The 25,158-nt window shown below is 32.6% G+C and overlaps 1 protein-coding gene across 3 annotated transcripts in view; it reads right to left on the reverse strand.

Annotated features, from left to right (window-relative positions):
• The window catches only part of LOC114348805 (liprin-alpha-1), a 145,502-nt gene that overhangs the window by 53,909 nt on the left and 66,435 nt on the right, over nucleotides 1-25,158 (reverse strand). For 2 of the 3 annotated variants that reach the window (XM_028299286.2, XM_028299291.2), the window contains exons 2-8: nucleotides 21,722-21,823; nucleotides 16,515-16,679; nucleotides 16,372-16,446; nucleotides 15,763-15,864; nucleotides 14,468-14,563; nucleotides 13,830-14,117; nucleotides 10,623-10,760 (exon numbers count right to left, since the gene is read on the reverse strand). In XM_028299286.2, coding sequence (XP_028155087.1) covers nucleotides 10,623-10,760; nucleotides 13,830-14,117; nucleotides 14,468-14,563; nucleotides 15,763-15,864; nucleotides 16,372-16,446; nucleotides 16,515-16,679; nucleotides 21,722-21,823 — 966 coding nt within the window. The remainder of the gene's footprint in view (nucleotides 1-10,622; nucleotides 10,761-13,829; nucleotides 14,118-14,467; nucleotides 14,564-15,762; nucleotides 15,865-16,371; nucleotides 16,447-16,514; nucleotides 16,680-21,721; nucleotides 21,824-25,158) is intronic. The other variant, XM_028299298.2, reaches the window with a different exon arrangement.

Genomic DNA, 25,158 nt, shown 5'->3' on the forward strand with positions numbered 1-25,158 from the left:
CTGACGCCGTGGTAGTTAACCGATTTTAATTTTGCAAATTGCAAATCAAAGGAACAGTATTCTTCTATATGTAAAAAAATTCAACTTGCTGACTGCTTTATTTTCAGTCCTGCAATATTTTGAAAAAATGAATTTTTTTGCGAAAGCTTTATTACAAAATGTATTTTGCAAAATCTATTAAAACGATCTTAATAAAATTTACAGTAATGTTTTATTATATCAAAGTTTTTCAGGGTGAAATATGAAGGTCCTGAGTGTAGCATAAATGGTTGAAAAACGTAAAATGCGAATATGTACTTGTTTTTTGTGGTTTTTGCGCAATTATTGCTATTTTGCAACAAGGGTGACAATTTTAAAAATATTTAAACAATCTTATATTGTAGGAAATTTAATTACGCAACTTTTATGTCAGTACAACTTTTCTCGGAAGTGAATACTTTTTTAAAGTTATAATCAAAAAACGACGAAAAAAATCGAAGTTTTCCTTCATTTTTTGACATTTTGATTATTTAAACAATGTTCCGGACCTTTTTGAGTGGGAGGATAACTCAAATATTATTATATGAGATATTTTCAAGCAATTTCTGCAAAAAAATATAAGTCACCTCTCAACATCCAAATGTACTAATATTTTTACAGATGCGCCCTGGTCTAAAGTGCCTTGTCTAGTTCCACTTAAGCGTCGTAGCTCTTTCGATTACGTCTTGAACTTCTGATCTTTGCCTGATTTGTTGGTTTGTTATGTGGTCTCGAAGTCTCACTTCCAGCATTGCACGTTCCACGGCTTATTATGTAATTCGCTTATTTGCGGATTTTTGCGTCCATGTTAAATTCTCTGCTCCATAAGTTTGTACGATCAATGCAAATTGGTTAAAAACCGTAAAATTGCAAATTTTGCCATTGGAGTCTTCTGTCTTCTTGACTCTAGAGCTGCCCTAAACAATTTTAGTGAAATATTGTCTCCTTGTCTTACTCCTCGACCTGAGCTGAATTTTTTCTGTCTTTGCGTAGTCGTATACTTGATGTAGCTTTCTCATAAATGTTTTTGATTAGTGACTTATCCTGTAATACATTCGGCTTTGATTTAGTGGTTCCAATAATGCTTTAAACTCTACACATCCAAAAGTCTTATCGTCGACAAATGCAAGGACCATTGGTCCAATGTATTGGGACCGTGCAAGTTCGGAAAAGCGACTCGTGGTTTCATAGCTCGGCAACTTTTTTCGCACTTTTAATTATATTGGCCAATCATATTGGTCCTGGTTGCTGGATAATTGTCGAAGGCCAAAGCCCAAAAAAATAATAAGAAAAAATAAGACTGAGGTTATGTTATTAAAAGGTAAACAATTGTATGTAGTAAATAAAATTAATTATTAAAATGCAGTACTACAAGCAAAATACATTTAATTAAATTTACTTTTATATAATAATTGCATATCATCTCAATATTGTGGAGTAACATATAATTTTTCTTCTTCAATGACAGTAGGTATGAAATATACGTCAATTTGACAAATTCAATTGACAATAAGAATTATTTAAGAAAGTTGCAAGATTTCTCCGCTATTCGCGCACGATCGTTTCTCGTATCCCCTCCAAGTACTTGCACACTGCGAATACAATACAATTTAGACACAATATTATTAGACCATTTTTCTATTTTGATTTAAATTCAGAAACGTTTTTCGACTTCCTACAATAAGAGATTTTAGTGAGATTTGCAGAAGTAACTACAGACGAAGAAGAAATTTGGTTTTGAATGGATAGGTGCCCTGCGCACAATAGACGGGAGTTCGAGGAATTCCTTAAAAACAGTTTTAATAATTTGACATCTGTCGCCTAAACGAAACTGCCAAAATGTTTGACAATTGGTTCGAGAAATATTTACTTGCAAATCTTCCTCCTAGCAGTGCAATTGTAGTAATACCGGGTGTCCACTTATATTTTCCGCCATTTTAACTGCATATCACTCCTAAACGACTCAAGATAGAAATATGCGGTTTTCTCTGAAATGTTTTATTTTAGTAAAAGTTTTGTTTGAATGGACTCAATTTTTTATATCGCTTTTAAATAAAAAATGGCGGATTTTTGAAAAAAAAAACGTTGACTTTTTTTATTGAAAAAACCCAGTATATTTTTTTGTAAATTGAAAGAACGGTGATTTACCTATCCAGCGATATAAAGTTTTTTAAAATCGGTTGTCAAATGACTGAGCAATTAATTTTTAAAATGAGAGATAAAATGTAGACATCACATAACATAATATCAATTTGCTTAGTTATGTTATTTGTGTAGTTATGTGATATTCACTGGGTGTTCCATTAAAAAAAAGTCAACAAAGTTTTTTTTTCAAAAATCCGCCATTTTTTTTTCGTAATTGAAAGCGATATAAAAAAACTCGATCCATTCAGACAAAAACGTTACTATAATAAAACATTTCAGCGAAAATCGCATATTTCTATCTTGAGCCGTTTAGAAGTTATAGGCAGTTAAAATGGGGGAAACTATAAGTGGACACCCGGTATAATACAAGTCACCATTCTGCAAAAACTAGCACAATTCCAAACAAGGGATCCAAAAAATAAGAAGTTCAAAATTTCTTTGTGGAACATGATATAGCTTAAAAAATTATGCAAAAAACAGCTGTTGGAGGTAATACAAGCAAAAGAATTCCTCTAGTTCTTCCACTTTTATCTATAGACATATTCATTTCATATATGACATTCATTAATGTTATCTATCTTGGATGTGCTTCTGATGTTGTTACTTCTTGATCTTTTCATTGCCGTCAATCACATAGTGTTTCTAGACTAGTATAGACGTATTATTCTCCTTCTTCTTCCTGTTTTTTGATAGACTTATGGCTGTTTTCCTTTGGTTTTTAGCCTTGACTCCTTGACTAATGATGATATCGTCAATTTCCCTTTTTCCGACAGGCGATATGTCTCTTGCTATTCTCACTGTTCTGTTTTCTGTCGATAACCCTTAAGGGTTATCATTTAAAGGGAGATGATAGTTATAAATAGATTCAAAAGTCAAAATCAATATAGCTTAACTATAATCAATAATGTCGATTCTGACAAACTATCTAAGAGAGTCATTAATATTCAGCTGAGCGGGGTGCTATTGTCCGAGTTGTCAAATTCCATAAACAAGGGTTTTATAAAATGATCCCTTGTTTATATAATTTCACAACTCTGACAACAGCACCCCGCTCAGCTGCATATTAATGACTCTCTTACTGACTTGTTAGGCTCTAATGCGGTGATACTCAACCTGCGGCCCGCGGACCGCATGCGGCCCTTAGCCTTTTTTATGTGGCCCGAAGACTAACTAAAGGGCCCTGTAACTGATCAAATTATTTGTTAAATTTCACGTGTTTTTCAAATTATTTGATAGTGTGCCGATGTGTTTGGCGTGTTTGTGCGTGAGGCAGACAATTCAATAACTTTAATTTTGAAATTATATTGAAATTTTTAAGAACTCTGATTAAAAAAGCAGGCATTATTAACTTTTAATAATATATTATTAAAGTTAGTGAACAAATACTTATTTTAAAAATAATCAATACTTATTTACTACATTGCAACGACTCATTTAGTAATCACAAGAAAAATTCAGGTCCGGATTAACAAAAAAAAATTAAAATATTTATGACTTTGAAACAACACCCTGTATATTGAAATTTTCAAAATTCGTTAGCACATTTGAAAAGAACACAAAAATTAAGTTTAATTGCTCGCTTCAATTTTTTGCGCATGACATTAATTTTGAAATTATACCGAAATTTTTGTTTTGAAAGTTCGAGTATCGAGTTCGGTTTCTTAAAAATTCTGACATAATTTCAAAATTAAAGTCATTAAATTTTCTGCACAAAAAATAGAAGCGAACCGTTAAAATTAGTTTTTTGTGCTCTTTTCAAAGGTGCAAACGGGTTTTGAAAATTTCAACACACAGGATGTTGTTTCAAGTTCACAATGAATTTATAACGGTTTGTAACGGTCGAATCCATCAATTATTTATAATTATGTTTAATTCGGGGCTGGATTTTTCTTGTGATTAGTAGTTGGGTAGTTTGGGTTCTAAATGTGACATATGTGTACCAAATCTCAAAAAAATATACAAGGCTGTTCTAAAGTTATGGGAAGAAAGGGGCCCAGGTTATGGGCCCAGAAAAAATGGGCAAAATCGATAAAACACCCTTTTTGAATGAACCGCCTCATTTACCTCTATTCACCATTTGATTATTTCCGTTTCCCAATGAAACACACTGTATAGTAGTGTATACTACTTCACCTTGATTGCGGTCCGCAAGCTGTGGCAATGGCTACTATGTGGCCCAGAAAAGAAAAAGGTGAGTACCTCTGCTCTAATGTAATCACTATAAATCCAATAATGTGATAATATCACCATAAGAAATTATAACAGGACCATGTTTATTAAATAATAATGCAAATGAAACAAAAGTCACAGATGGAGTATATCATAGTATAGCCAAAAAAGATGAGTTTCTTAAAAAATTTGTGTGTACTTAACTTAGTAACTGATACACTGTACAGTATTCGTAAAAAAGAACACTGTACAGTATTCGGTTTATTAATAATACTGTAGTTATTGTAATAATAATACAGTAGTTATATATAATACTGTAGTTATAATATAGACGAAGGTGATCATCCGGGTCTGTTCTCTCGTTTTTGTTTTCGACTATCACTACTATTTTTTGGCCATACTGTGAAATGATAAAATATAATATACACCTATAGGTTTAGTTTAGCAAGCATAAAGCCAATTCATACTAAGGCCTTTTAAACAAAACAATCACGCAAATTGGTCATCATAAACCGCTTTTTAGTCATTTTTAAATTAATTACTTTGTATTTTTATTTACTTTTTTTCGTTACGTTACTAATGACATAACGCCTTCATATTTAATGAATCCTTAGCACTGAGTAAAACAAAATTGACTAATTTATGGATGTATTTAGGATATTTCTGAAAATATCCATCCGAAACTATCGATGGGCAATTCCCTTACGGTTTATGATGACGTCCATTCACATCTAAAGCGGCAGAGCAATCTGCTTTTGAACATCAACAGCTCCGTAACCGATAATTTCTAACAATCAACAGATTACAGGGCGATTCAAAATGTGTACATCTATGATCCATTAATGATGTGTTACTGGTTTTCAATATAATACAAAAATGGGAAATGGGAATGTTCTGTACAATTTTAATGGGCTAACACTAAAACATTCAAACTACAATATATGTATTACTAAACTAAAGGTTTGTGCACATTAATAAAAAAGACATAATTATATACATTTAGGTTAACTATATTAGCACGATAAATTACAGAGACTATACATACATTTACTAGATATTATTATTTTTTTCGACGGATAATAATCACATAAATCACTATAAATGCCCGGATCCCGCGTACCAAAAAAAAGTTGATTAATAGCAAGCTGAAAATTTGTTAATAGCTTAACGGTGTCTAGTCGGACAAACTTTGATGTATGGGAACACTGGAACAGGAAAAGTTTGAATTGTGGAACGTGATTTTAATTGTGGAACGTGTCATCCTGACAAGTTTATGATTGTTAAAACTAGCAGGTTATTTTTGTCCAAATGTTTATCCAACAAATATGTTGGCATTTTAATAAGTCCGATACAAAACATGTCAAATGACAGGAATTATATTGGTTGTAAATAGTAGACTGATTTTTGCATGAGAGTTTAATGAAAGGGTAACAAATCAATTGGAAGTTCTGTCCGACATAATAATAATAATAATATTGTAGCATTTTTGCCGGGGAGATCCTTTCGGATAGTTCCAGCGCCAATTACATCTTTAACCCTGTTTCAAGTAACTAGTGTCGATGTACACTAGCCCAGGGGGACCGACGGCTTAACGTACTCTCCGAGGCACGGTGAGACGGCTCGTGTCATTATTGGAAATGAAAATGGTTTGTCTTTGGCAGGGATCGAACCCACGTCTACTGGCGTATGAGGCCAGCGTTTATGCCGTTACCCACGGCCGCTCATGTTCTGTCCGACAAATTACATGGTACGTTTTCATAGTCTGATGTTCGAAACCTGTAACCTGTTCCACAGTTAAAACTTCCCCTGCTCCAGTGTTCCCGTACATCAAAGTTTGTCCGACTAGACACCGTTAAGCTATTAACAATTTTCAACTTGCTATTAATCAACTTTTTTTGGTACGCGTGATCCAGTCCTAATAAGCCAGTTAGGTTTGACGAAAAAAAGGCCTAACATTACATGGCGGGCTGCCCGAAATTGTATTGTTTTAACCTTTAGAGGGGGTCAATAGTAGTGTAAATTTAAAATCGCGACTGAATTCCGTCGTTGCGTTACTCGCCATCTCCATTTAAAGGAAAACCAAGATGGCGGTTTTTGCTTAATATCTACACCATTTTCAACTTTTCGACAAAAATGGTAAGGACTAAAATTGTTGTAAATGAAATTTCCTAGAATTTATTTTTTACAATTTTTTGTACGGTCAATATTTTCTAAGGTAAGGGGGAAAATAATGGAATGGGAGGGGAAGCATCGTTATTAAAATATATCGTTTATTATTATAGCCAGGGAGGTAGAGTCAAATTTAACCGGAGCATTTTAGCATGGCTGTTTTCTTTTTATTCAGTTAAGTGTTCCAAAGCTTATTAACAAATGATGTGTCAGCTGGCCCAAAACCGGGGATTTTAGGCAAGATAACGTAAAATGTGAAACTTAATGGAAACACGTTACTACTTATACGTCAAATATTTATCTCCATCACTTACGTGTATAATAGCTAAGAATACCTAGCTACTGGCTTTCACCCAGACGACTCGGATTCAAATCCTGGCCCTGAAAATCTTTTTTGTTTGTAAAATTGACATTTTGATTTGAAAAATAATTATTTTTTGATAATACCACGTTTTTATTATTTATACGACACAATATAAAAAAGTCTGTAAGTCTTTTATAGAATAGTAAACTATGCATTTGATCATCATATTATTATGATTGATCTCCTTAATAAACAATGTTGTTGTATGGTAGTTTGGTAGGTGTTTATTTTTTTGGACCCTAATTTTTCACTTTTCTATCACCAACCCCTTATTAATCTAAATATTACCTTGTTCTCTATAATATATAACAATGATTGTTTGTGGGTATGCCCCTTATCGAATCGTAAACTATGCATTTGATCATGATTATGATGACCTCGACGTCAAGCAAAGTTGTACATGAAACCCGGAAGGTTTCTGAGTTAATACGACCAATCTAAGTAATCATTATTTACGCAGACACCACAAAAACAATAATGATTATTAGAAAAAAGTATACGCAATATTTTTGAGTATTTTTTGGCTTTATGGTAATTTTTAGGTATTTAACTTTTAAACATTATTTTTTAGTTCTAAGGAGGTATGAAGTTTGCCGGGTCAGCTAGTTAATAATAAAACCTATTCTTGAACTATGTAGTTTGGCAAAGACTAAAAAGTATAAATCATTAATTTATGAATTTTAGATTGTAAGAAAAAAGCGTCAGTTGAATATTATACAAAGTATGATCAAATGCAAAGTATGCCATGTTCACTTTTCAAATATAATTCTCTCCATTTTTGTTTATGTACAATTATGTCGTAACATTAATAATAAACGTGATAAATATGCTTCCCCTCCTCTTCCACTATTTTTGCCCCTAACTCGGAAAAAGTTAATCGCACAGAAAAAATTGTAAAAGAGAAATTGTAGAAAATCGCATTCGCAACAATCTCGGTTCCTATGGTAGGGGAGCAAAGTATGCTAAATGTGCAGTCACTCGAGCGCTTTGGAGACCTATTGGGTTGTGAAGAGTAGGTCCTAAAACCAAAAAAAGTTAAGTAACATTTTCCATTTTAGTGGGCGCTTGCCATTTTTTAATTTAATTTTCCATTTCCAACAATCGTTTTTTCCGATTATAACGCCATCTATGCATAACTCGAAAAAATGTTTCGAATAAAAGTAACTTATTTTTTCGTAAGGAATCCAAATGTGCAATAAAAAATGGGGGCTCCCATTTAGGATTTTAAAGTAACCCCCACCCACCTCCGTGGGGGGTCGTGTTTGATGCCATTCGATAGATTTTTTAAAAATATTAAATAAGTGTATTTTACAGTTTTTCGATCTGATGTTCATTTCGCGAAATATCGCGGGATTCGTATTTAAAATATTAAATTTACTCCCCACCCCTCTCCGTGGGAAGTCGTGTTTGGTATCATTCGATAGATTTTTAAAAAATATTGAGCACATATTTTTTAGTTTTTCGATCTGTCATTCATTTCGCGAAATATTCGCTTTTTTCTTGTGAAACTTTGGGACTCGCCCATTTCCTTACGCCCGGCTCAAATCGTCAGATTTTTGAAATATACACTCTTTTGCCTGTATTTAACTTACCTTATCTTAATCTGACAATTTCGAGTTTTTTTAAGGGTAGATTTTTTTTTTCGGGCCCCCCTTAACGAACTCCCCTGTGTTAAGAGCCAATATATGGTAGAGGTACATATGCAGGGTACCAGGTTTCTCCCCATATGATAATCTGACGCGCTCGAGTAACTGCAAAAATCCCCGCTTGGGCTCCCCTACCACTACAATTTTTGTCGAAAAGTTGAAAATGGCGGAGATATTGAGCAACACCGGTTCTCCTTTAAAATCAAGGTGGCGGCTAACGCAACGCAACGGCGGAATTCAGTCGCGATTTTAAATTTACACTGCTACTAAGCCCCCTAAAAATAAGAAAAATACAATTTTGGTCAGCTCACCATGCATGGTCAAATGCTATCAGGACTTAAGTAAGTAACAGGGAAAATTCAGTGGTTGACTGTATACCATAGTTTAAAAATCTTATAATGAAGTAAAAACTTCTAAAGTAATGGGTGTAATTTATAAAATTAATAAAATTAGAGAAATATCCAAAAGGATTACAATTTTTAAAAAGTTTTCGGTTCTATCACACCACCATCAGTGAAATCTGAAAGTCGTCCTCCTCTATATTTTCTCCTGCGTAAGGATGAAGTGGCGTCATATAATTTGTTTGATTTTTTCTGTCCAATTATCTCCCTCCCGTGCGTGTGCGTGTTGTTTTGCTTCAGAGAATGAGTAACCCGTCATATACTTTATTTAGTCTGCTGGAGATATTCTTCGGAGTCTTTTGCCCGCTACGTTACCTTCAATTATAATTCGTTCTAGGCATTATCTTCGTCTAATTATATGTCCAAAATATATTTCGTTGATATTGCTTGTGTATTTTGGTTGATAGTTGTGGTGAGTCTAGTTTTTAGGTATTTCTTTTTCTAATATTGTTTTGTGTGGTCTTGACATGCTCAAAATTCTACGGTATACCCACATTTCAAACGTCATTACCCACTTCGAAGCGGCTTTTTTGATGGTCCAAGTTTCTGAAGCACACGTGGAGATAGGATATATTAATACTTGAACATGGCGTAATTTTGTGTTCTTTGTAATATAATGGGGGATATATACATCGCTGTCGAATTCGAGATTTCCATTTGAATTAAAAAACTGCCGATTCAGTGGGCAAAATGAGTGAATAAAAGATATTATATAGAAAAATAAGGTGTATTAAAAATTGTATGTACTGTATTACTAATAAATGTTCTAAACTAGAAGTCCGGTTCATATGCGATTTGCAAACACTTAAAATTTAATTATTATTAAAGTTTTTTTCACAATAAAAGCAAAAGAGATGCAAGAAATCAAAACCTTTGAGAAATAAACTAAAACAGTTAACTAAAGTAAAGGTAAAGTAGTCATTTCAACCATAACACATCAACATTTACCAGATAATTTAGTACTTTATAGCTTTATGTTATAATAGAAACATTGTGATATTTATGTATTGTGGATTTATATGTGTTTGAAAGGTAATAGTATGTTTAATATAATATGTTTAAGTATTAAGATTATAACGTAAAAGCTTGAACATCTAAAAACCGCTATAGTCCTTCTCAGAGCCTTCTTTCAGTGCGTCATTAATTTTGACGTCATATATGACTTTAAGAATTTCGAGAATCATTGAATGACATTTTAGTTAAATCTGACAGTTGTCAGAATCGCAATCAACCAAATATAAAAAGGTTACTGCATTATAACTCTTTTATTTGCAATTTAGTATAAAAACAAATCAATAGTGTTTATTGTATTTATAAAAAGTTCTGTTCTTTGATTTGTTTGGTCGCATAGATTGTATAGATTATAGTCGTATAGATAATAGGTAATTTTTTTCGATTAAAGCGCCATCTATCAACATCTAGAATAAATGTTATAAATGTGTATAATCACGGACGTACCTTTTTTTCTGTAACTTCCAACTTATCGCGTTAGAAAGAAATAGAAAAACTGTGACGCACTGAAAGAAGGCTCTGAGAAGAACCATACCATGCAAAATAACGTTCTGAAAACTGTCATAATATATCATACACCTTTTGATATCACCCTGAACACCTAGAGAAAGGTTGTGTGTTATAGGAAGTAAACAGTGTGAAGAAGAGATCTAGTGTCAAAAACAGATAGCTAATAATTGAAAGCTGAAATACTCGTACCTGTGGTCTCACCTGTGTCAACGCCTCCATACGTTGCTTCAGTTGTTCCTCTATTTCTGGTAATTTTGAGTATTGAGCTAATTTTTGTTCTGATAGTTCTAGTTTTTCTTGGATAGCTGCTATCTTTTCTTCGTGTAACTACAATACACATTTAGTATTATTTTGAGGATAAAATTATTTTGAAAACATTTAAATAAATATGACATACATCAAGAGGTTAAAAATTTTTTACAAGCTTACATAGTTAATTTATTAATACACCATGGAAATAAGCAAAAGACCCTGTTCGAGATTGTAACAAATACCCGATACCTCACGGGTACTCCGCAGTTTACCCGGGTACTCCGCAGTTTACCCGGGTAATCCTATGTTTACCCGTTATTCTAACTTTACCCGTAACATATACACAGTCTAAGTGATCTTCTTATTGCAAAGCATATTAAATACAGTAGGAAAAAATGAAAGAATACCCATGCGTCATCGATGATATGCATACGAATCAAATCAAAAATTTCTAGTCAAAACAACGTCTAAACTAAGTTAATACTGTAAAAAAACGGATGTGACTACTACCCCACCGTACGATTTTTCGTTACGTAAATGTGTCAAAATTTTTTTGTGATGTTATTCTTTTTCTGATAATACCTATATATTGATTGGTAATAAATGTTACTTTTACTACCGTAATTAATTATTTGATATAGATTAATAATACAAAAATAATGAGTAAGGAAATATAGTATTATGAATTTCTCCATGTTAAAGTTGCCGGACGTAAATAGTAACAGGAATTTAAAAAATGTCGTTTATGTCGGCTGCATTAAGAAGGGGGGGGTATGGTTTGAACTATTTAATTTTTTTTATTATTTCAAATAAAAGTGCATATTTTCAAGAATACTCTCTGAAAATTTCAAAATAATCGGAGTAAAATTACCAGAGATACAGGGTGTTGAATATCCCTACCTTCGACTCGCGTTGCCGCGGCTTCGCGCCAGCACGCTTGAGCGTAGTGAGAAACGTTAAACAACTGTTCGCCTTCTCTTTGGTAGATTACTCCGCAATTCAAAAAACATATTCCAATGTTCATCACTTTACGATTTGGCAGACAAATCAGAAGATGAAGATGCAGTTGTCAAAACTTTAAACGTATTTTTCTCAAAACTGCTTTTTCAAATGCGGTGGACATTGTAACTGAAAAACTACTTGACCGATCTACCTGAAATTTTGCATAGATTTTCTTTAGACATTTCGTGAGGTAACAACGTCGAGATATTTTTCGTTTTGTGCTTATTTTTTGTTCAACAATATTAAATCTGTTGGTTTTCACAAAATTTTTATAAAAAATTTCGTATTTTTGACTTCTGAGTGATACCAAAAATTCAAAAATCATTAAAAATAAAAAAACTCGACGTTGTTACCTCGTGAAACTCATAAGCTAATTAAATCTTTTTGAATTTTTTGTTTCGTACGATCCAGTGATGAGTTCTGATGTCCACCGCAAAATCCATTTATTTTTGAGCTGCCTGCCAAAATTTGTCGCCAATGGCTGATTTTTAAATATTTTGGATTGAATTTTTTTTAAATATTCTTTGAATTATACTTAATATGTTTGTTTAATTTAAAAATAAAATAATTCTACCATAGCTTCGAAAAAAAATCACAAAAATGTGCTTGATATGTTGATTTCAAACCATACCCCCCCTTAAGTGACTAATCATTTTGGTATCCAGATCATTTTCCAGACATTATCTGCAAATAAATGTACATTCGTAAAAATATACTAATCTGTAATTTTATACACTATGATTGAAAAGTCAGAGTAATATGTACACGTTTGGCAAACTCATAGACAGAAGTTAACCATATTGACAGATGATTACTTACAAATTTTATTGACTTATTTTAATTAAATAAATACTTACCAAACCAAAAATACAATATAATATCAAAATAGCTTTTAAAAAAACTGAGTTTATTCAAGTAAATACGACTAAAAATTAAAATTTATAAACTCTACCGAACCTAACCCAGTTTCACTGTCAAAGTGACAGAAATTGAATCTGTCAGATTATAGTTGACCATCACGATTACTCGAATAGTAGTTTATACAATCATTATCTCTACTGATGTTGAATGTTTTTCTAAGGATGACATTAGAAGTACAGAAATATTTAAGTGTGAGTTTAAATTTTCTACTAAATTAATATAACTACGTTGAACAATTGTATCGCCGTCTCACTCTGTCAATTATAAATATGTAACTGCGTATGTCTTGGATAACGTTTTTCCTTAGTAGACAACACTTAATAATCTATCTCTCTCGTTTGTTATTTATAGAAAAAAGCAGCAAATCCAAAATATGCGCTTGATATGATCGTTCATGGGTATTCTTTTATTTTTCCGACTGTAGCTTATAATAATTGTACTTTTAATATTTTTAACAAATAAATTAAGATTATGTTTCGTTGATATGGTGCATTAATTGTCTCGTGAAATAGTCTTGTCGAATATCATTCGAGAGAAAATTATTTACCGGCAAAGTTTTCTTCTGGTTTTATTCAAGTTTGTTGCCTTTTGGCAATTTTAGCTTATGAAATTTTGACAGTTAAATCACGAGACGTCAGTCTAGTGATTTAACTGTCAAAATTTAATTCGCGAAAATTGCCAGGCAACAAACTTTCATGCCAGTCGAAAATATTGCCGGCAAAATTTTCTGTCTTATGATATTATATACGATAATAGAGAGATATCGAAACCCTATTTAACATCGTCCTTTAATAAAAGATCCTTTATTTTGACAAGCGCAGTATCGCGTCCTTTATTTTTGTCCTGTAATAAAATACAAGCCGCCCGTATTTAAGGAAAAATAGAGGACAAAAATCTTTTAATAAAGGATCCTTTATTTTGACGTAACGTGTCAAAAATGTGACAAATTTGTCAAATTATGCGAAGAAACAAGAAAAGAAAGGCGTCTAACTTCACTTATATTTATGTTTTTATCAACAAATAAAATTTTATAAGTTATTTTTATATTTACAAAAATATTTAATGTGTCATTTGTCAAAATAAGAGATTCCTTAAAACTGCGTTTCCGATAACTCTCATTAGACATATCCTGTATTTGTCCTTTATTAAAAGATCCTGTAATAAAGGAACTTTTAACTTAGGGTTTCGATATCTCTCTAATATAATCGTTTTTAAAGTTACCTTAATTTGAGCTTCTTTATGCTGCAACTCCTGTTCCAACTTCTCGTTAAGATCGTGTAACGAAGTGGACTCTCTCTGAGCGTTGAGGTATCTTTTCTCCAGCGTGGCAATTCTCTCTTCCTGGTCTTCCTTTTGGGCCACGTTCTCTCTAAGATCTCTTTGTAATTTAGAATTGGTGTCTTGTGCTTTCAACAGATCTTTTTGTGCCTTCGACAAGTTCTCTTCCAGTTCCGCTACTCGGTTCTGCATTTCCGCTACACGACGCTGCCAGGTACTTATTTCTCCAGTCTGAAATATGTATAATTTATTTAGAATATTTTATGTGTGTATATAATTTAAAACATTATGAAAATTAAAAAAAGGTAATTTTGTTTTATATCAATGTTATAGTCAAAGCCCGAATTTCAGGCACTCCTAGGTTTGACTATTCAATCCTCAGGTCTGACTGACGGTCTTAGTCAAAGCCCGAAATAAATTATCGTTTCGGCCTTTAACTAGTCAAACCTAGGAGAGACTAACTCAGTAAGTAGCCACATTTTATTTAAGTGATTTCGGTTAAATCTTAATATTTTGAGGTCTGGAATCTACAATTCAGAGATTGGACATTCTTAACGAATTACCCTGTAATATTAACTTACCTGTTGTTCCAGTGCCATCTGCAAGTCAGTAATTCTAGCTGCAGTTTCACTATCAGGCTCCATTCCCCCGTTGGCAAGACGTGGCTTCGAAGATGGCTATAGATCAACAGATGCAAATGTTAGTATTAACAAACCTATCACAATAATGTCAAGAATATACCTATACTTTTTCTCAGAGGCTTCTGTCAGTGCGCCACAGTTTTTCGATTTCTTTCTAACGCCTTAAGTTGGAAGTGACATATATTAATTCAGTTATAACATTTATTCTAGTTGTTGATAGATGGCGCTATAATAAAAAAATGATTTAAGTATTATCTATACGACTATAATCTGTACAATTTGTACGACTATACAAATCAAAGAACATACCTTATTATAAATGCAATAAACACGATTGATTTGCTTTTATACCAAATTGCAAATAAAAGGGTTATACTGCAATACTCTTTTCATATTTGGCTGATTACGATTCTGACAAGTGTCAGATTTAACTAAAATGTCACGCAATGATTATCTACATTATTAAAATCATATACGACGTCAGAATTAATGACACACTAAAAGACTGAGAAGAACTTTAGATTTTAGTCGTATAGATATATAATAGGTAAATCATTTTTTTTTTCGATTACAGCGCCATCTATCATCAACTAGAATAAATGTTATAAATGTGTATAATCACGGACGTACTTTTTGAAGATATTCTTCTTTAGCGGCGAATCGATTGAGGGTAAAATTGTACATTTACCGCGCGCCTGCGCACACTGACAGTATGTAGTTCATTGCTAATCTTTCAAGATAGGTATGTATGTATCTGTAACCGTGCAAATAAGTCATTAAAAGAATATATTAGTGGTTTTAGGAAATGTATTATTTATTATAATTCTTGTGTTTTTGGATTAATAAAATATTATGTAAGCATAACATTTTTACACTATATGTCGCCGTGTTGTGTAATTATATCCGAAACTTACATATTTGTTTCTAGTGCCTCGATGGAGTAGTTAGAAATGCGTTAGCACTGAGATTGGAAGGTTGCGGGTTCAATTCCCGGGCGGTTCATATTTTTTTTTATTTTTGGTTGTTTTAATAAAAATTTTTTGAAAGTGGTAGATAAGAAAGTTAGTTTGATTTTTAAATAAAATACAAATAACCTTTTAAGTATATTTACTTCGTTTAAATTACCTATTATATAATAGAAGAATATCTTCTTACGTGCGTACATAGTACACACACATTCTTTTTTTTTCTGTCACTTGTGACGTACTGAAAAAAGCCTCTGAGAAGCACCATACCTTATTATTAGTAGATATAACTTGGTCCCCAACATCGACTTGTCCATTTTCTTTGGGTATTTCAACAGTGGCAGGTACATTAGCTTGCTTATATTGTTGTAGCTGAAAGACAATGACCAAATAAGTAATACGGAACTAAAAATCTTATGGTAATGACATAATTAGAGCATTTCTGAATAAACCGATCCAATGGAGTATAGAAGAATCCAAGAGAATTCTTGAAAGTAAGAAAAATCTGTGTATTTAAAGTTCTCTCCCCTATGTATATTTAAAGTTATCTGTAACTTTGGTGACGTGTTACCTACTGGATTCCAAATCCAATAGGGTTCTTTCTTGGACTAGGAGTATAAACGAGATACAAGTTTCAATACTCTAGGGCGTTTCTTTCAAGAGTTACCACACAGAGACAGATATAGAGACGGGCAGGGAATGACGCGATTTCAAGAAGGACCTGCCTGGTCTTTAAAAAACAGGAAAGGTAACCAAATTCCAAACGATTCGATCTAGAGGAGCCATGTTAGAAATATTAAAAATGAAAAACACGAGTAGAATGGATCTAGTTGATATGTAAGAATGTAGACATTATACGAAAATAATTAAATAACTTACTTCTTCTTTGGTTGCTGCTAGTTCTTCTTCTAAGCTGGAATTTCTTTCTAAAGCTACCCTCAGTCTTTCACGCACCTGAAAATTTAAAGAAATAATATTAGTTCTGGACATTACTTGCAACAAATTGAGAATTTTATGATTACCTTTTCGTCTAAAGCTTTGTGATGTTCGAATAGGCTTTTGAGAGCCTTGAGGACCTCCACTTCGCTCGAAACGCCAGATTGAGCTGCTGCTTGACGTTTTACAACAGTCATTCTTAAAGATCTCTCGTGTCTCGATACAAGACATTCTAAATGCTCTAATAGTAACTGCAATTAAGAGGGACAAGTCAATTTCAACAGTAGTTACTTTTTAAAATGTTTTTACACAATTTTGAATTTTCAAACCTTCAAAAACAGCTGTAGTAAAATTGTTGCTAGACAGGCAAATTGCCACTGTATACCGGGTGTACAAATTAAAGTATATTTTTTTCTCAAATTCAACATACCCTGTGGAATATTATAGCATCTATAAAATACTTAAATTAAAACCCAACTATAGCCTCAGGGTTTCTTAACATTCTGTTTTTTGATTAATTCGCTTATGTTGGATAATAAAAAAGTTAGGCACTTTTTACTATTTACTAAGTAAGTTACTTTTAACAACTAGCCATGTAGTCCAGAAAGCCACTGTGCATCCGCTAGGAAAAATATTCCGATTCGGATTTTTTGCACAATCTTACTCAAAAAGGACCCCTTTTAACAAATCGGCATGTTGCCAGGACCAAAAGTGGGTCAAAAATTTTTTAAACGTTTTTTTTTGTTTTTTTCCTAAAATAATTTTTTTTGCATGGAACAAAGTTTGTTTAGGTTTTTTGGATAATTCCAGACAGAAAAGGTCTTTAGTGGCATTTCTCTAAAGTTGATAGTTTTTGACATATAAGCGATTAAAAATTGAAAAATTGCGAAATCCGCCTCAAAAACTCTGTGAAAAACTGAAAATTTGAATTTTGCCAAGGTAGGTAGATATTCTTTAAACATCGATTGATAAAATCCCGAAGAGTTTTTTGCAATACAATATTCAAAACTCCTTTGTTTTTTAATTGCTGATCAAGCGTGAGCGACACTATTTTCCACCGACAGTATGGTGCAAATGAAAGGAATAAATTCGTTATTTCGTAAACCGGCGACTTTCAGGAAAAATCCCGAAACAGGTCGATTTTTATTTTTAAGTTATGATATTGTGGCATAATATATGGTATACTAGTGACGTCATCCATCTGGGCGTGATGACGGAATCGATGATTTTTTTAAATGAGAATAGGGGTCATGTGCTAGCTCATTTAAAAGGTTCTTCAATTCTCTATTCAGTAATATAAACATTTATATAAATATTTATACAGGGTGTCCTTTTACTTCTTTTTTTGTCAAATAATTTAATTTAATAAAACAATTTTGGACACCCTGTATAAATAATTATGTAAATGTTTACATTACTAAATAGAAAATTGAAGAACCTTTCAAATGAGCTACCACACGACCCCCATTCTCATTTAAAAAAATCATCGATTACGTCATCACACCTAGACGGATGACGTCACTAGCATACCATATATGCCACAATATCATAACTTAAAAATAAAAATCGCCCTGTTTCGGGTTTTTTTCTTAAAGTCGCCGGTTTACGAAATAACGAATTTATTCCTTTCATTTGCAACATACTGTATACACATGCAACGGTGGAAAATAGTGTCGCGCACGCGTGATTAGAAATTAAAAACAAACGAGTTTTGAACACTGTATTGCAAAAAACTCTTCGGGATTTCATCAATTGATGTTTAAAGAATATCTACCTACCTTGGCAACATTCAAATTTAAAGTTTTTCACATAGTTTTTGAAGGTTAAAAATGGCCGATTTCGCAGTTTTTCAATTTTTAATCGGTTATATGTCAAAAACTATCAAATTTAGAGAAAGGTCACTAAAGACCTTTTCTGTTTGGAATGATCCAAAAAACCTAAAAAAAAACTTTGTTCCATGCAAAAAAATAATTTTAGGAAAAAAAACAAATAAAAACGTTTAAAAAAATTTTGACCCATTTTCGGACCTGGCAACAAGCAAATTTGTTAAAAGGGGTCCTTTTTGAGTAAGATTGTGCAAAAAAATCCGAATCAGAAAATTTTTCCTAGCGGATGCGCAGTGGCTTTCTGGACTAATGTGCTTCATCAATACAGGGTGTTTCGAAATAAGTGCGGCAAACTTTAAGGGGTAATTCTGCATGAAAAAATAATGACCGTTTGCTTTATAAACATATGTCCACAAATGCTTCGTTTCCGAGATACGAGATTTTGAAATTTTTCTTACAAACTGAAGATTTATTTATTGCTCTAAAACCGGTTGAGAAAAAAATTGAAATTTGGTAGATATTAACCTTTCCGGAACCGTGCTACAAAAACTTACGCTTCAGGCCGTGTGGGGTAACTATGGTACCCCACTAAAATACTTTAATAAATCATTTAAATTATACATTATTGTTTGGAAAGTTATACAGTAAAGCACTAATCACTGAAATAATTTGTTTTTATTATTAAACAATGTATATTTTTTATTTTGACCTTTTATTAGAATTTGGTCTTATTCATTATTTTTAGAGTCAGGACATACAAATTTTCTATCTCCTCGATGTATGCTGTAAATGGGTTTTCTGAATGTACTACATGATGTTTTAGTTTTTCTGTCTGATTTTCTGTAATTTCCGGTGTTAACTGATCTTTTGATTTCAATACGCAGTAGGCCATGCGAGGTAAAGGAGGTACCCCAAGTAATTATAATTTCAATGTTAATAGAAAATTGAGAATATATCTAATAATTTTTATTAAAAAACGATTTGGTAAAGTATTTTCTAAGATTACCTGGAGGGAGCAAAAAAATATATTTTGAAAAGTTATAAAAACAAAACCGCATCTGGGGTACCTAAAATACCCCGCACGGTCACGGAAAGGTTAAGAGGTAGTTATTGCGCATTGTTTGACATGCAACTAAGAATTTTATAATCTCCATTGGCGCGCATCCGGGTTATATTACCCGTATGCACGCCAATGGTGAATATTACATTCTTAATTGTTTGTTAAAAAATGTGCAATGATTATCTCTTAAATCTCACCAAATTTCATTTGCATGTCTCAACCGGTTTTAGAGTAACAAATAAATCGTTAGTTTGTAAGAAAAATTTCATACCCGGTATCTCGGAAACGAGCCATTTGCGGACATAAATTTATAAAGCAACTCTCATTTCTTACTCATATATAATTACCCTTTAAAGTTTGCCGCACACCCTGTATTGATGAAAAATATGGCTAATTGTTAAAGTACCTACTTTTTTATTATCCAACATAAGCGATTGAATAAAAAATCAGAATGTTGGGTTTCAATTTCAGTATTTTATAAATGCTAGAATATTCCACAGGGTGTGGTGAACTTTGAGAAAAAACACAGTTTGATTGGTACACTCGGTATACAATGACAATTTACCTATCTGGCAACAATATTATTACAGCGATATTGTTAAAGAATAAGGCTATAATATATATAATTTAAAAAATCACTTAAATCGAACGACAGGTTCAGGAAATTCGAGACATCAAAAATGACCGATTTTTAAGGTCGTGCGTTAATTTCTTGGAATTGTGTAGACGTATCAGACTACAAAATCAGGACAGATACTGTCTAAGAAAAATAGGAAATCTGGATGACACAATCTACTCCAGAGGTTCCCAAACTATTTTTTCTCGTAGACCACTTTAAAAAATATACTGGTTTCGGTGGACCCCTTGCTGCTCCATTTTTACCATACTTCCAATGAAAAAACATGGGGGGGGGGGGTAAAAATAAGATATTGAAGGTCTCTTCTTTTCTCAAAATATCATTTTAAGCGATTTTACAGTGATTTGGAATCTATTTAAACAAATTTGCATTTTTTATCGTTAATTATCAATTGAAAAATTAATGTTTTAATAGAAGGGAGTCCAAAATGTGATTATTAGGCATTATAACAAGTTTTTTGTTTTAAAAACAAGTTGTTGATCAAACTTTAGCGTAGAAAACGTTAAAACACTGTTTTTTCCATTTTCCTCCATTCCCAAAATACATGTTCTTCTATTTTTCTGAAAGTTTGCCCACAGATAGCCAAAACACAGGACTTTAATGGTTAAAAGAATTTGGATAGTTTTACAATACAAGAAAAGTTACATGCAATAAAGAGTCAACATTATATAGTACAGTCGGGTTAGCATTTGATCTTGCATGCCCGAGCTACCCAAGCAAGATTCTATTTTCCTAATCTTAAGGGGGTCAATAGTAGTGTAAATTTAAAATCGCGAATAAAGGAGAACCGTTTTTGCTCAATATCTCCGCCATATTTAACTTTTCGACAACAAGTGTACGGACTGAAGTTGTGAAAAATATGATTTCCTATAATTTACTCTATTATAAATTTTTTTGTGCCGTCGATATTTTCCGAGTTATGGGGGAAAGAGTGACAGTTACAGCATAATTATTGAATTATCTCGTTTATTATTAGTTTTATAACAAAAATGTACCTATACAAAAATGGAGAGAATTAAATTTTATACAATTTTGATCTCTTTCATGTTTTTGCTAAAATCAATATTTCAGGTAGTACGTATGCTGTAAAGGCGCAAGCATAAGCCCTGATGGATTTGATAGCAGTGGTTTTTGTTCAATATCTCCGCAATTCTCAATTTTTCGACAAAAATGGTAGGAATTGAAATTGATCCAAATAAATTGTGTTTACAATCATTATTATAATTTTCTTAACCATTTTTTTCGTATGGTCGATATTTTCCGAATTAATTGTACTTATTACAGTAGACGCCTATATTTTTGACTCTGATATTATTCCACATATTTTTTTTGTATTGTAAAACGATACAAATTCTTTTAATCACTTAGTCCTGTGTTTTGGCTATCTGTGGGCAAATTTTCAGTCAAATCGAAAGACATGTGTTTTGGGAATGGAGGAAAATGTAACAAACGATATTTTAATGTTTTCTACCCTAAAATTTGATCAAAAACTTGTTTTTAATCAAAATAACTTGTTATAAATCATTAAAATAACATTTTTGAGTCACTACTATTAAAATATTATTTTTTCCATTGATATTTTACAATAAAAAAATGCAAATTTGTTTAAATAAATACCAAATTGCTATAACATTTTCGTGGACCCCCACTTGCAACTTGTGAACCCCCATTTTTATTTCACGCCAACGTGGATCCACGTTGAGTCCCTCGTGGACCCCTGGGGGTCCACCTGGACCACTTTGGGAACCACTGATCTTCTCTAATACTTACCCTTGTATTATTTCGTTCAGCCTTCAATTCTGAGATTTCTTCCTCTCGTTCTAAGAGTTGTTCTCTCGCTGCATTTAGTTCTTTGGTAAGCGTAGCAAATTCCTGCAATAAAATAAAAAGAATATAGTAAAAGAAAAGTAGGTAATTTTGAAACTTGAAATACACAATAATTATAAAAATATTGAGCCCGTTACTAAAAGAAATATAAACAGATAGACGAAGAGGCAGCGCTGAAAAATCTATTTGAATTTACTAAAGCTAGATTTTTCACAGTGGATTACTGTGAGTGTGTAGAGAAACATACTGCGGTCGGTCAAGCGAAACGTAGAACAGGGGTTACTGAGAGGGTATCAAAGTTGCTTTCCTACGAAGGTAATTATATCCATTTACTAAGGCTGAAAATCAATACACACATTCTAAATTAAATATAAATAAAAGTTATTATAGTCGGTCAGCTGTATGACGCGACAGAGCCGGTCGGTCGGCCCCAATAGTCGATTGAGGAAACCAAGGATCATTTTCTATATCATGCCGCTACCATACGCTAAATCTTGGGGGTGGTTGCCATCCCATCTCGGGGGTGCGAATTTTTTATTACATTTTAACCATGTAATTCGATGGAAAATGTGATTCTAAGAAAAAAATGTTTTTTACATTTTCTTCGTAAAACTAATATTTTTCGAGTTATTCGCGCTTGAAAATAACAGTTTTTCGACGAAAAAATCGACTTTTTTAGAGGGTTTTTTGAGAATACCGTAGATATCAAAATTGTATTTTTTAGTAACACAAACCAAATTCTTTTCCAATAATATTTTTAAGACCAATACAAACCGAGATACGGCATGTTAAAGGTTAGCTTTTTTCGTCAAATGCATAATTTGAAATATTCAAAGAAAAATAATTGGAAAAATTTGCATTTTTCGAGGAAAACTTAAATATTCTTTTTTCAAGTATACAATTAGACCTTTCAAAAAAAAATAATAAAAAGTTTCTAGCACGAAAATTAAGCGACTTCATCAATCAAAAAAATGTCGGTACCTGCTTTTCTCTACGAAAAAATCAGTGAAAACAACCCCCTAACTACCTTCCTAATTCAAAATTGGTCTTCACCTTTCTGTAGTTCCTTTTATATTTATATTATCAATACACTCAAGGAGTTTGACCTATTTAAAATGCCTAATTGTGGAAAAATATTATATCTCACTGTGTACTGATTTTCAGCCTTAGTAAATGGCTTTAATTACCTTCGTAGGAAAGCAACTTTGATATCCTCTCAGTAATGAGACCCCTCAAATGATTTTGTAGGACTTCTAAAGAGCTATAAGACTGTGCAAATTAAATTCCGTAAGATGCCTTAGTTTTTAATTGGGGCGGGTTTAAAGGGCTCGAATAAGGGGGTGTTTGCTGGTAAATAGAGGTTTTAAACAGCTATATCTGGCAAACTATTCACTGTAATGAAAATCTATGCACAGGGTAATTTTAGTCATTAAAAAAGCTACAATTTAGTAGTTTATAATGTTTTTCATATCTTCAGTATTTTCGGAGATATTTTGAAGTAAAAGGTGAAAAATACCAAATTGCAAAAAATCAATTTTTCTTTAAACTCCAATTTTTCCAAAATTAGGCATTTTAAATAGGTCAAACTCCTTGAGTGTATTGATAATATAAATATAAAAGGAACTACAGAAAGGCGAAGACCAATTTTGAATTAGGAAGGTAGTAAGGGGGTTGTTTTTACTGATTTTTTCGTAGAGAAAAGCAGGTACCGACATATTTTTGATTGATGAAGTCGCTACTTTTCATGCTAGAAACTTTTTATTTTTTTTTTCTGAAAGGTCTAATTGTATACTTGAAAAAAGATTATTTAAGTTTTCCTCGAAAAATGCAAATTTTTCCCATTATTTGGCTTTGAATATTTCAAATTGTGCATTTGACGAAAAAAGCTAACTTTTAACATGCCGTATCTCGGTTTGTATTGGTCTTAAAGATATTATAGGAAAGAATTTGGTTTGTGTTACTAAAAGATACAATTTTGGTATCTATAGTTTTTTTTTATTAAATGCATATTTTTTGAGGTACAGTAGAACCCCGTAAATCCGAATCCCGCGAATCCGAACTTTCGGCAAATCCGAATCAAGGAAAGTGAAAAAAATTTAAAAATTCAAGACAATAACTTAAAAACATGTTTATTATACAGAGTAAAGCCAGAAAATTGGACAATGTAGGATTACTAGGACTTTGACATTTAAAATTTCTTAAAAATAAATATTATACTTTAATATATAGGTTTATAAAGTGTTTATAAAGGTTAAACACAAACTTACCTTGGTTCTCTCATAGTCAACTTGAGTCTAAAAATATTGTCCACACTCTTGTTCGGAATCCGAACAGGCTGCCCCCCAATTAGTTCGGATTTGCGGGGTTCTACTGTATTCTCAAAAAACCCTCTAAAAGTCGATTTTTTCGTCGAAAAACTGTTATTTTCAAGCGCGAATAACTCGAAAAATATTAGTTTTACGAAGAAAATGTAAAAAACATTTTTTTCTTAGAATCACTTTTTCCATCGAATTACATGGTTAAAATGTAATAAAAAATTCCCACCCCAGAGATGGGGTGGCAACCACCCCAAGGTTTTAGCGTATGATAGCGGCATGATATAGAAAATGATCCTTGGACTATTCCCTACCTTCAGTGAAAATTTCAAGTAAATCCATGCTGGACGAAAAAATTGCTAGCCAAAATGCTTCATTTCCTCAATCGACTATTGGGGCCGACCGACCGGCTCTGTCCCGTCATACAGCTGACCGACTATAATAACTTTTATTTATATTTAATTTAGAATGTGTGTACTGATTTTCAACCTTAGTAAATGGAAATAATTACCTTCGTAGGAAAGCAACTTTGATACCCTCTCAGTAACCCCTGTTCTACGTTTCGCTTGACCGACCGCAGTATGTTTCTCTACACACTCACAGTAATCAACTGTGAAAAATCTAGCTTTAGTAAATTCAAATAGATTTTTCAGCGCTGCCTCTTATGAGCGTATGAGGGTTTTTAGGCGAAACGAGTTAGAGGTTGATTCTGAGTATATTGCGTCGGTTTACTGAATAATTCTAATCCCAAATACGAGAAAACATTATTTCTCATACTTGGGTTTAGAATGTAGGTAGCGATATCGTGTCCGGAAATAATAACCCAATGTAAGTGGGTTATAATCTTGTTTCGTTACAAGAAAAACAGAAAGGGTAACCATTTTTAACAAAAATTTTAAATTCTGTAGTTGTGTTTCTGAAGTATTACTTCCAAATGCATTCTTCCACTTGTTCATCTACCTTATTTTCGTAGGGAGTTATCATTTCTGTAAGGGAATTTCTTTCTTCTTCTCTAGGTGCCGTCTCCGCTTCAAAGGTTGGCAATCCTCACAGCGATTTTTACTT

This window comes from Diabrotica virgifera, chromosome 7, assembly GCF_917563875.1.
Source record: "Diabrotica virgifera virgifera chromosome 7, PGI_DIABVI_V3a".
Lineage (NCBI taxonomy): Eukaryota > Metazoa > Arthropoda > Insecta > Coleoptera > Chrysomelidae > Diabrotica > Diabrotica virgifera.